General features: G+C 43.2%; 1 protein-coding gene across 2 annotated transcripts; it reads left to right on the top strand.

Moving 5' to 3' along the window:
* The first annotated feature begins 6,291 nt into the window (after positions 1-6,291).
* On the top strand, positions 6,292-11,385 carry NPY1R (neuropeptide Y receptor Y1). Of its 2 annotated transcripts, XM_057419184.1 has the most exons (4): positions 6,292-6,637; positions 8,792-8,897; positions 9,507-10,346; positions 10,465-11,385. In XM_057419184.1, the coding sequence occupies exons 3-4, from the start codon at positions 9,648-9,650 to the stop codon at positions 10,921-10,923; spliced, it is 1,158 nt and encodes a 385-aa protein (XP_057275167.1). In that variant the 5' UTR covers positions 6,292-6,637; positions 8,792-8,897; positions 9,507-9,647; the 3' UTR covers positions 10,924-11,385. The 2 variants fall into 2 exon arrangements, with proteins under 2 accessions (XP_057275167.1, XP_057275169.1); XM_057419186.1 differs by lacking the exon at positions 6,292-6,637 and having other exon boundaries at positions 7,806-8,897.
* Positions 11,386-12,380: the final 995 nt, after the last annotated feature.

Here is a 12,380-nt window from a genome sequence, read left to right as displayed (position 1 = left end):
TCAAAGCGGAAATTCCCTCCTGGACAGAGTGAAGTTTCAGAGACACTATACCTTTCTATGAAAACTTTTGGCTACAGCACACTGACATTTTCTCAAAAAAAAAGTCTAAATTTGCTGGCAGAGCCCACAGGTGGGAAATTATGCTTTCTCACATTGCACAGCTATGATTTATGTGGGATGCCATTGTACCTTTGTAAAGGTACAAACAGCCTACCTCTTATTGACCATTTCTAAGGTGGGCAGTCACCTACTACATTTTCCCAAATAGCCTCCAGAAATTACATGCTTTTTAGAATGTTCCTCCTCAAAGCAATTTTCTCTAAGAATAAAATATCATACTTGTTTTATTAGTCGTCTTATTTCAGGAGGGTTCACTAACCAATAATGTACTGTGGCAGGTGTGGGTTTGTGTGGTTTGTTTTTTTTCCCCTAGACCTGTAAATAACACCAGATTTCTCTCAGCTGTATTTGAACGATTCATTACCGATACTTGCGCACATCAGAGGCAATTACTATTCAGACCATTAACATTTTTTCCTTTTCACTGTTTGTGTACCTCTGTCTTGCCAGTAATACTACTGAATAATAAAATAGGTGATCTAGAGATAGGAAAGGTACTGACATTAGAGGCATCTAATGCCAGGAGTGACAGCAGATGCTAGTACAAGTTCCCTAGAAACCAGCCTCCATAGGGTCGTTGAAATCATACAGGAGTCCTTGAGGAAGGATATATATTCCTTTTGGGAGTATTATCCCAGTATCTTAGAAAATTTAGCCTCTAAAGGCTAACTGTGAAAGACATGAAGACTCAAAGCTCCAATGGAAGTCAGTGAGAACTGATAAATGTCAGAAATAACACAACGTCTACACCACCTTATGTCCATGCAGTCAATCATCCTGAGTCAAAGTTTCCCATGTGTCAAAGTCTAAAGTTATTGTAAAGTCTGCTACCACCAGAGCATCTATCCACAGGCAAGAGAGGCTAAAATGTTAGGACATAGCTTCTACAGAGTTTGAGGCATTTTGTGAGGTACATATAAAGCATTTCTGTTGGTCAAAATTTTTCATACATAACAACCCACCTGTTCATTCCACTCAAAAATACTATTAAAATATTATTTAAAAGATACTATTAAAAATGCCACTAGTGTCTGGGGTTTGCATGGCCCATCTTTTCCACAGATTCTTACCTCACATAAAGCAGCTGGGCATGAAGTTAGCAAGCCTTGGACTACTAAAAAGGTTGCAATGCTTGAGATGTCTTTGCAATGAAAAGCAGGATACCTGACAGTTAGCTAACAAACTACTTCCAAGGGTGAGCTTGTAACTGATCATTTTTGCTGCCTATCACGTGTCATCCCATTTGTTGGCTTGTGTTATGCACATTGAATGCTTCTTCTGGATGATCATGCTGACTGAAGCACAGGGCCTATTTCTGCTTCACCTGAAGCTGGGTGAGAGCTTGTGTATCAGTGTACATGAATTTGAACCCTGAGTGGACAGAGTGGAGTAGCTGTAGCAGAAAACATGACTTAGTATTTTAGCCAGATGGACATAATTTAGGTTATATATCAAGCAGTCTTTAAGTAACATTGCATATGATCAGGATAGCTTGGCTGCATTGTTGAAAATGGAACTGCAGCAGCAAAACTCTCAGCAGAGATTAAGCACATAATCATTCAAGCAGCTTCTTTAGGTTTGTGAGATTAGTAGTCAAACGAAGTGTTACGTTTGGTGTCAGTTGCAGTCGCTGCAGAATAAACATGCTCTTAGACAAATGAGAATTTGCTCCTATTCTCATTGTACTCAACAGCAAAATGCCAATTTAGTCTATGGATGGCAAGCTTTTGCCCCAAGGAGCATGAGTTCTCTTATCTGTAATAGAGTAATATGAAAGGCAAGTAATTCAGGGGTACTGACATTCATTACTAGAAAAGGAAAACAATAAAAATAAAGTTAAAACCTTCAGAGAGTGGTTCCTCATTTCCATAGTGGTGACTTCAGTTTGTTTTACATACAGCAGAAACCACAAATCACTTGGTGGATTTTATGATTTACAGAGGGATTGCATTGCCTGAACACATGACAATACATTGTAATGAAAGTGACAGTCTTGTTGCATGACATCTCTTCCATTTTCAAGAGTTACAGTGAGAGAAATTTTAATGGGTTGATATCTTGGCATATTTTTCTCATGTGTTTCTTAAAAACATCTTGTTCCTTTCTTAATGCTTTTGTTTCAAAGCAGTTCTGCATTCTTTTGCTCCGGCTGTTCTGTTTCCTTAGTTGAGATACTTGTGTTCTGTTTATTGTACTTATATTCTCTTTTTGCAGTGTCATGCCTTCACACAAATAAACATCTGCACACAAACAAACAGTCTTCCAGTCCAGAGTGCCTTTGATGCACTGAAAAAATTTACTCCCTGGGAGAGGATAATCTTTAACCTGATGGCTATCTTCCTACTCCAGTGCTCCTGTGACCTGATAGTGGTCATCAATAGAATAAGAGTTACTGAGGAGTCATCTGACATCTTTGTGAGATAGATGCTCCAGCTGGAGAGACAGCTTGGTGTCAAGACTTGAGATGCACAGAATAGCTCAGAACTGCTAATGCCTCAATTTCCTACAGAATGCCTGAGTTTCCTACAGAACGCCCGAGTTTCCTACAGAACATAACCTGATGCTATGTGGCATTTACTGAATAACATATATTTTATATAGCTACAATGGAAAAAGTTTGAAAAGAGCTTGTTTGTTAGAGTGATTATTTACTGGAGTGTTTTAGTGTTAACATGTATGTGAAATGCTTCAGAGAAGATTGATATAGCTTCAACAGATTCAGTCATCTGGGGTGGGCACACACAGTATGGCAGAGCAGGAAACTTGTAGTAAGGCTCAGGTTATAGCATGTGTGTATATATATTTATATACATACACATACGTATAGCATATTGTCGTGGTTTAAACCCAGTCAGGTAACTTGTTCACTCACTCCCAGTGGGTGGTGCTGAGCTGACAACAATCGAGGTCCGTGTCCTCCCCCCACCGGGATTCTCCCCGACTCCCGGAGGAACGGGGAGGAGGATCGAAAAAATGCAACTCCCACGGGTTGAGACAAGAACAGCCCAGCAACCAATGTACACAAATCACCACCGCTACTATCAACTACAACAATGATAAGGGAAAATAACAAGGGAAGAGAATACGATACCACTGGCCAAGAAAACGAGTTCCACCCGGAAGCCCGTGTCCTTCCGGGTAACTCCCAGTTACCCCCCACCCCAGCCATGACGTGCTGTGGTATGGAATACCTCTTTGGCTAGCCCGGGTCAGGCGCCCCATCTCTGCTTCCTCCTGGCTTCCCCTCCTCCCTGGCAGAGCATGAGCCTCACAAAGTCCTTGGTCAGTGTAAACATCACTTAGCAACAACTGAAAACATCGGCTTCACCAACACTGTTCTCAGGCTGGAAGTCAAAACACAGCACTGCACCAGCTACCACAAAGGAAAAAAAAAAAACAACAAAAAAAACATGACTGCTACTGCTGAACCCAGGACACATATACATTGGAAAGACTTGGTGACTAAGGCAGCCCTTTCCATTGCGCCGCTGCACTGGAAAAAGCCTGACCTTGCATCCATCTGCAAAGTGAATAACTCTATGAATATTTGTTGCTGTCACTGTGAGTCCAGGTCACTGAGTGATATGTAGGATCTATCTTTGATCTCTTATTGTTAATAAGTATATTTACACAGTATAAAAGAGGCCTCGTGAGGCTTGCTTGACCTGTGTTTCTATTGTGTTTAAAGTTTTTGTATATGCTAACCATTAAAATGTGAAGTATTGTAAATTGCTTCATTTACTGCTGAAGTGGAGATCCTCATGACTAATGACAAAAAGGAGGAGAAGGAAGATCATACCTATCTGAAACTTTGGAAATGGCATTTTTCTATTTGGGTTTTGCTAGGTCACAAGTCTGCTCCAGCGTTGTCTTCTCTCCATGGATCACAGCATGGATGTCTGCTGCAACATGGTCCTCCATGGGCTGCAGGGGAATAAGTGTCACCATGTTTCTCACCCAGGGCTGCAGGGGAATCTTTGCTCTGGTGTCTGGAGCACCTCCTCCCCCTCCTTCTTCACTCACTTTGGTGTCTGCAGAGCTGGTTCTCTTGCATTTTTCTCACTCCTCTCTCTCACAACTCATATGCAGAATTTTTTACCCTTTCTTAAATATGTTATCAAAGGGGTACCACCAGCATAGGCTTAGCTTTGGCCAACAGCAGGTCCATTTTGGAGGCAGCTGAAAATGGCTCTAACATGGGGGCAACTAGTGGTGTCTTCTAAGAGAAGCCACTGCTGCAAGCCTCACTGCTATCAAAACTTTGTCATGTAAACCCAAGCCTTTTATTCTGAACCAGACCTAAAAATACGTCTCTGCTTTGGGTACCTGGTGGCAGAGTACTACAGTGCTGTATCACAGAATGCTTATTTTAACTTTTAAAATAGCCATCTTGCCCATATGGGTAAGAACATTACATGGAAGTAGTGGGATTATCCTGACATAAAAAGTCTTTTTTCCCCCCTGCCTTAGAAATACATCTATTGCCCTTAAAAATCTCTATATTGGACAATAATTCTTTTTTTTTTTTTTTTTTGCAATGTGAATGGATCATTCCACATCCATAGCAATGAGAGTCCTTAGTTCTACATGCCCTAGAGTGTCACTGCTTCAGACAGAAATATGGTCTTTTGGGGATCTTCATCTTAGATCTCTGCCTGAGTGTATCCACCTTTGCTCTGCTCAGGAGGAGACTGGTGCATGTTAATGACCCACATATGACTGAAGTTCTTGAAAGACATTATATACAGCCTGCACTTACCTTCTGGCTGCTGCTGTTAAAATTTCAGCAGTGCCCCAGCTTCTGGTTTACAGCAACCTTGAGGTATGCCTGCACTTGCCTTTCTCAAATCCAGGACTGCAGTTGCAATGCAGTTGAGCCGAGCTCCTGGAAATACAGTGTAAACATCAACCTCAGTGCTGGGTTCTGAAACCTTTCCATGAGGCTCAGGCTGCAAAAAATGATACAATCTTTTATTATGTGCAACTGATTTTTTAGCTATAATTAACATGATTCCTCACTTGGAAGTTATCCATGATGTAACAGTGTTGCTGTAGAATAGGAATATGCCTGGATGTCATTCCTTACCTTGAAAAATTAATCTGGAACCTTGGGAAGAGTCTGGGCACTTCTGTTTTCCAAGAAATCCAAACTCCTAACACAGCCTTCAGGGTCTGTCATGGCATTTTCAAAGTGCTACTTATCTGGATAACTCCTACCTGACTTTCAAACTCACTGGATTTTATGCCTTTTGAAGTAGATCTTCTGCAGCAGTGGTTTTTGCGGGTAAGAGAGGGCAACGTATTTTCTGGATCATGAAAAATAGTGACTGGAAAGTAAAATTTTCCATTTTGCTTTTTATGAATTTGTTCAAGAAACAGTAAGTGGAACAGGATGCCCAAAGAAGTTGTGAATACTCCATCCCTGGCAGTGTTCAAGGCCAGGTTGGACAGAGCCTTGGGTGACATGGTCTAGTGTGAGGTGTTGCTGCCCATGGCAGGGGGGTTGGGCCAGATGATCTTTTAGTTCCCTTCCAACCCAAACCAGTCTATGATGCTATAGCTGGTAGCAGTTTGCAGAGCTAGTCATGCCAGCTGCATGAAAAACCCCATCCTATTGCTGGGAACCAGAGTTTTTGAAAGAAGTAGAAGAGCTGACCAAGACAACAGCCACCACCCTTCCAGCTCTGCATCTCACCATGGAGATTTGTTGATTTTCAGGGGTCCATTTTCTTTCCAGATCTTTGGAATATCCCACTGCTGTGTATGAACCTGCAGAAATGCCTTTTTCCATGGGCCATAGAGGATGGTGAACCAATTGGCTAGGGTAAATCAGAAAAATACCCAAAAGGGCTGTAGTGATAGCTGTATTTTCTCAAGGTTTGATATTTTATTGACTTAATTTACTTTTTAAATAGCTTTTTATTACTTCCAGCTGAAAAAATAAATAGCAAGAACAGCAACTTGACAATTTTTATCAATCTGGTTATTTCTCTTCATGATAAATACAGAGCAGAACCTAGTTGTACTGGTTTAAAAACCCAAACCTGAACTTTGCAACTTGCTTCTTAAAATCACTTTCTTGTCCCCTTTCCAGCAAAGATTCTATTTCCATCTTTAGTTTGGCCACGAGATGGCAATAACTTGCAGACAAAATACTGAAACAGCCAGACAGATTTGAAACTCTCCCTTCCCAAGCTCTTCCCTGTGCTCTTCCCCCTCCTCTTTTGTTTCAATATTTAATTGCATTTATTTCGGAATTACTAGGCAACCCACCCCCAGATGTGGAATTTAAAGGTGATGTGCTTGCAGTGAGATTTTCAGGATCTGCTCAGCAGAGCACCATCATGTGATACTGGGATAAGGTGGAGTTCGGCTTTAAGGGGGAGTCTCCAGCCTTCCTCACCAATCTTTAGGATCTCAGCTGGAGGAATATCAGAGGATCTTTCCCTGCTCCTACTCCATTCAGCCTCCTGAGCCAGCCCCATAGCAGACCAAAGGCAGACAGAGCAGTTGCAAGGTGAGTTTCCCCTGAGGTTTCTTTCCTATGACTGTGGGTGGCTGCGTCCGGTTTGGCCGGTGTTTGCTTGCTCTCTTATGTGCAGATGACAAAATCCCAGGCAGGGGCAGGCTCCAGGTTGGACTTGAGAGTGGCTGGGTTAACCATCGCCTTGGACAGTTTTGTGCTTCATTTCAAAGAGCTCCAATAGCTTTACAGTGTATTTCCAGTCACCTCACAAAACGTTATTTCACCCTTTCTGTCTCTTGGTGCTAAACTTTTGACTCCTGGAGAGTAAGAAAGGTGTGTGTGCTGGGGGAGACTGTGCAGTCCCCTGGAGGGTCTGTGGGCTCTTCTGATGCCACTCCGGCATCCAGCATGGAGAGGGATCTCCCTCCTGGCTTGGGAACTGGTGGGATAGGGGACAGGGAGCCATGCAGCTGTCCAGAAGATGCAACTTCATCCCCCTCCTGATATCTGGCCCATTTTGGAGTGGTGGGCAGGAAGGAAGGACATCAGTGCTGTGTTTCTGAGCCGTGCCGTTAGGTAGCATCTCTGCTACGGGGAGAGGCAAGAGAAGAAGAAGCAGTGGCATTTTCTGATTTTGAGTCTGATATTTAGTAAATAAGGAAGAGCAGAGCTTGGCTCAGTGAAAAGAAAAATTAAGAGCCTGAAACATATGTCACCTCATTGCTGGGTGCAGTCCAGTCCCAGCTGGTGAGAAAACCTCCCCAGTTCTCTCCTTGCAGCACATGGCTCCTCACCCACTTTGCTCCTGCCACCATCCCATCAAGTTCCAGGTTTGGACTGTCCACCTCATGCTTTGTGAGTGACAGTGGAGGTCATGATGTAATCCACATGCTGATTGTCAGGCTGGGGTAAAGTCATACTTTCGGAATTGAGGAGTCCTGGCTCTCCACATCACCCACATGCTTCCCCTTCTGCCTCTGGCTAAAGTGATGTTTCAGGAGGCACAGGGGGTGGGAGGTTGTTTAGACTTTGTGGACTAGGGAGGCAAGATAAATGTAGTTAGCAGAGGCAGCAGGTCTCAGAGATAATGCCCAGGTGCATACCTATCCAGCTTGAAAACTAGAGCAAACAAACCTTAGCAGAAATGCCTTTTGTCTGAAATCACTGATATTAACTTTGACAGTAAAATGTCAATGTCAAGCTACACCGCCTGTTGCAGTTTTGTGTAGCCATGTGGTGACTATAAGGAACCAGCACAGTTAGCTGAGGTGAGGTCATGATGCCAGTGAGAAGACATGGCACTGGCAAGGACATTATTTGCCTGACCCTCATGAGGAGATGCAGCTGCAAGCCCAGCCCTCACATGCTGACTCTGCCCCAGTGAGGAGGCAACCCCAGCTTTGGTCTTCAGCAAGTGGCTGGTTAAAAAGGTGTCTGCCATGCTAGAATCATAGAATGCCAGGTTGGAAGGGACCTGAAGGATCATCTGGTCCAACCTTTCTAGGCAAAACATGACTTAGACTAGATGTCCCAGCACCCTGTCCAGCCAAATCTTACATGTCCAATGTTGGGCACTCCACCACTTCTCTGGGGAGATTATTCCAACGGCTGATTCTTCTCACTGTGGAAAATTCCCCTTTGGTATCCAGTGGAAATCTCCCCAGTAACAAAGCAAGTGACAGGCAAAGATCATTCTGCTCTGGAGACTTAGAAGGCACTGAGATTTATATTGAGTATTATTTAAGACCAAAAGCTCACCCATTCAGGGTAACTTTTAATGAAGTACATTTTAGTGGGCAATGTTTTTACAGCTTCTGTGATAACTGCCATATGGAGCCGGGTTTGAAACCCACTTGTGTGAATTTTAAGTAGCATTACTTTCATTATTTTAACCTAAGGTTAAGTGAGCCATAAATTTGGCTCATGGGAGAGCGTGCACAGAGGGAAGGTTCCAGATTCAGCGCAGCTGCCACTGATGAAGAGTTGGAGTAAAGGTGTGCCAGGTTACTTGATTTATTTCTTTCTTTTATTTTTCTCCCTCCTGAACAGGTATGCCCGAGTTTCTCTGCTATTAAAATTCAAGGCCTTGCAAAAAGGTTGTCATTTAGGCAAGTCTATTTGTGTTGCTTGGATAAAAAAAAATCTGAGTGTTTAATTTTTGCTGTTTTATCTTTCATCTTGTTTTGTTCTTTCTTTGCTGCACAGTGCTGCTAGCTGAGATTAAGGTGTTCAGAGTTCCTGATCTGCCGCTGACTCAGTGCCAGTGTTGCTGTGGGCACTCAGCCGCTCAACATCAAGTGAACATTATTAGGTAAAAGGGAATGCAGCAATTTTTCGAATCGTTTTTCCAACCCTCACATTAGTCAGATGGGTTTTCCCCCCTGCTTATGTGATTGCTGGTTATAATTCCACTTAGGTAATCTTAAGAAAGCAGACCTCTGCAGCTTAAACTTGTACAAAGGAGGTGTAAAACGTAAAGTAAAGGCTACGCTGCTGGAAGACTGACATTGCTTCTCAGCTTATTTCGGGTAACTTGTGCCGGCGGGAATGGGTCTGGAATAGTTCGGGAAAGGGTCGCGTCCCAGCCTGCAGACCCGCAGTTTGATCCCGCCTTCTGCCTTCCTTCCCGCGGACCGTGGTGCCCGCTCCCACCTCGGACCAGACGATACGGACGCCGCCGTCCTCCCGCGGGGTTTCCCTCCCCACCCGCAGGGCTGTCTCTAAACATCCCACCCGCGGTCCGGGCCGTCCCTCGGCACCGGCGGGGGGAATGGCGGCGCGCATCCCGCCGGCAACGGGCGGCTCCTCTCCCCGCGGGACCCGGGGGCGCCGCGGCTCCACGCCGGGGGGCAGGCGTGCGTGTGTCGGGGCGGGCAACGTGCCCGGGGTTGACGGGCCCTGCTCCCTCCCTTCTCCCCAGGTGGTGCGAGGGGGATGCGGCACCGAGGAGCGGGCTCGGCAGAGGGTCCCCTGACGGGCACGGTTTGAACGCCGGGAGCGCTTTGGATGCCGGCGGCGGCAGCATCGGCGGCTGTGAAGGTCGTGGAGAGTTGGAAACGACATGAATTCTTCGGTTCTCACCCCGCTGGGAAATATGACCGGTCTTCTGAATTTTTCAGAGAAGAACTCACAGTTCTTGCAGTTTGAGGATGAAGATTGCCATGTGCCTTTGGCCATGGTCTTTACTTTGGCCTTGGCTTACGGCACTGTGATAATTCTGGGAGTTTCTGGGAATCTGGCCTTGATTGTCATTATTTTAAAACAGAAGGAGATGCGCAATGTTACCAATATCCTCATAGTCAACCTGTCTTTTTCCGATCTTTTAGTGACCATCATGTGTCTTCCCTTTACCTTTGTGTATACTTTAATGGACCACTGGATTTTTGGGGAGGCCATGTGCAAATTGAATCCTTTTGTGCAATGTGCCTCAATTACAGTCTCAGTCTTTTCTTTAGTCCTCATTGCTATTGAACGCCACCAGCTGATCATTAATCCTCGTGGCTGGAGGCCAAACAACAGACATGCGTACATGGGGATTGCTGCCATATGGATTTTAGCCACAGCTTCGTCTTTGCCTTTCCTGATCTACCATGTGTTAACAGATGAACCCTTCAGAAACCTAACATTTGATGAATATAAGGACAAATATGTGTGCTTGGATCTGTTCCCTTTGGACACTGCTAGGCTCTCTTATACCACAACGCTTTTAGTGATTCAATACTTCGGACCGCTTTGTTTTATATTTATTTGCTACTTGAAGGTAAGAGACAATCCTGTCGCAATATGTACATTTTCTGTCTGTTTTTCTGTTTATCCTTGCAAAGTTGATGGCTGTAGGTTAAATTATTCCACATTTCTCTATTTTGAATTTCCTGCAGATATACATACGGCTGAAAAAAAGGAACAACATGATGGACAAGATAAGAGACAGTAAGTACAGATCCTCTGAAACCAAAAGGATCAACATCATGCTGATCTCAATAGTGGTTGCCTTTGCAGTTTGCTGGCTGCCCCTCACAATCTTCAACATCGTCTTTGATTGGAATCACGAAATTTTGCCTGTTGCTACCTGCAGCCACAACCTATTGTTCCTGATTTGCCACCTCACTGCCATGATCTCTACCTGTGTGAACCCCATCTTCTATGGGTTTCTCAATAAGAACTTCCAAAGGGACCTGCAGTTTTTATTTCACTTTTGCCATTTCCGCTCCCGTGAGGAGGATTATGAGACTATAGCCATGTCCACCATGCACACAGATGTTTCAAAAACCTCTTTAAAGCAGGCAAGCCCAGTCGCATTTAAAAAAATAAGTAGTGATGATGATGACAAAATATAAAGAAGTAATAAATATTCTACACCCAACTGCTGGAAGTGTGATTGCAGGTGAAACATGTCCAAGGACAAGCACAATTACATAACAAGAACAGAATGGGTAGTGTTTTTCTTCTTTTTCCAAGGAACTTTGATTGTTGTCACTTTAAAATTGGACGCTGTGCATTTTTGCCCCTTTTACTGCTTTAATGTTCACAGCAGTTACATCTGAATCTTATTATAAGACATAGTCAGACCTGCTACTACCTATGGTTTTCATCAGCTGTTTTTTGTTCTCTTCTCTTTGTACAGTTATGAGCTTTAGCACAAAGACATATTTATTGATTTTTTTTCTTTCAAAGAAGTGCTTTTCAGGAGTGTCCGTCTAAGACCATTAGAAGCAATATGAACCCCAGGAAAGCTGTCACTACAGAGGACACACATCCCAGCATAAAATTAGGACATTCTGATTTGAAGAGTTTTTTTTTTTTTTAAATCCAGTTTTTGGTTGATGTAAAAATCCTGTAAAATCAGCCTAGGCATGCAGAAAAATGATTCTGTGAAACCTGTAGAATATGTTAAATGGGGACATGCAGTTGTCTCATTCATAGAGTCAATTCAGGCTGTAATCACTTAGGTTCAAAGACAGGATTGAGAGAGAGATTTTGTTCTCAGTTAAGAGAATAAAACCCTACAGTAATTCCACAGAGAAGGAGATAACTCTGATGTTTCACAGCAGCCAATGAAAGCACAAACAGACCTTCAGTCCCAACTGATTGCAGATGATTGCAATATTACAGGCTTTTTAATTTAAAAAAACCAAACCCCATTTTCATCTGCTGTCACTGACAGGAATTAGTGTGGCTGGGATTATTTGTATTATCTGTCCCAATCCTATGAACCATGTAAATTCGCCTTGAGATGTGTGTCCAGAATCTAAAGGGAGATGGGACTACTCACTGTCTGGACAAGGTGCAATTCCATCCTCACAGGTGGCAGTGAAAATCAGGTATGGTATTAAAAAAATTAAGCTTTAGCTATCTGAGGCTTTTCACAATAATTAGTGCTGATCTATATAAATTATGTATAGGCTTATAATATTGTGTGTTCAGATGCAATGGTATAAACCTGGATTATCTCCAAGACAATGAATGGTTTAATCAAGATCTGCAGAATTTAAAAGGAGGATATGAATATAGTTTGGGTGTAATCGGCATGTTTAGCTTCCAAACTCACAGTGGTTACAGTTGGTTGAAGTGCAGAAATATTTGACAAATACACAAAATAGAGCTCTGTTATTGCTTAAAGTATATGTACTTTAATTACACGAAATATACACAAGTAGATCCCCACCTGAGGGAAACCCACATAACTTGATTGCTGTAAGTGAAACTACAATATCCACCAGCTGAGTTTCTGTGTCATACAGTGTACTTTGCTGTATAATCAATGCCTTTTTGAATAATCAGCTTTTTAAAATAC

Source organism: Pezoporus wallicus, unplaced genomic scaffold (genome assembly GCF_028554395.1).
Source record: "Pezoporus wallicus isolate ANWC-B61680 ecotype Strahan unplaced genomic scaffold, APGP_CSIRO_Pwel_v1 contig_2384, whole genome shotgun sequence".
Lineage (NCBI taxonomy): Eukaryota > Metazoa > Chordata > Aves > Psittaciformes > Psittacidae > Pezoporus > Pezoporus wallicus.
The sequence above is the reverse complement of the archived record's forward strand: the minus strand, read 5'-3'. Positions and strand labels throughout refer to the sequence as shown.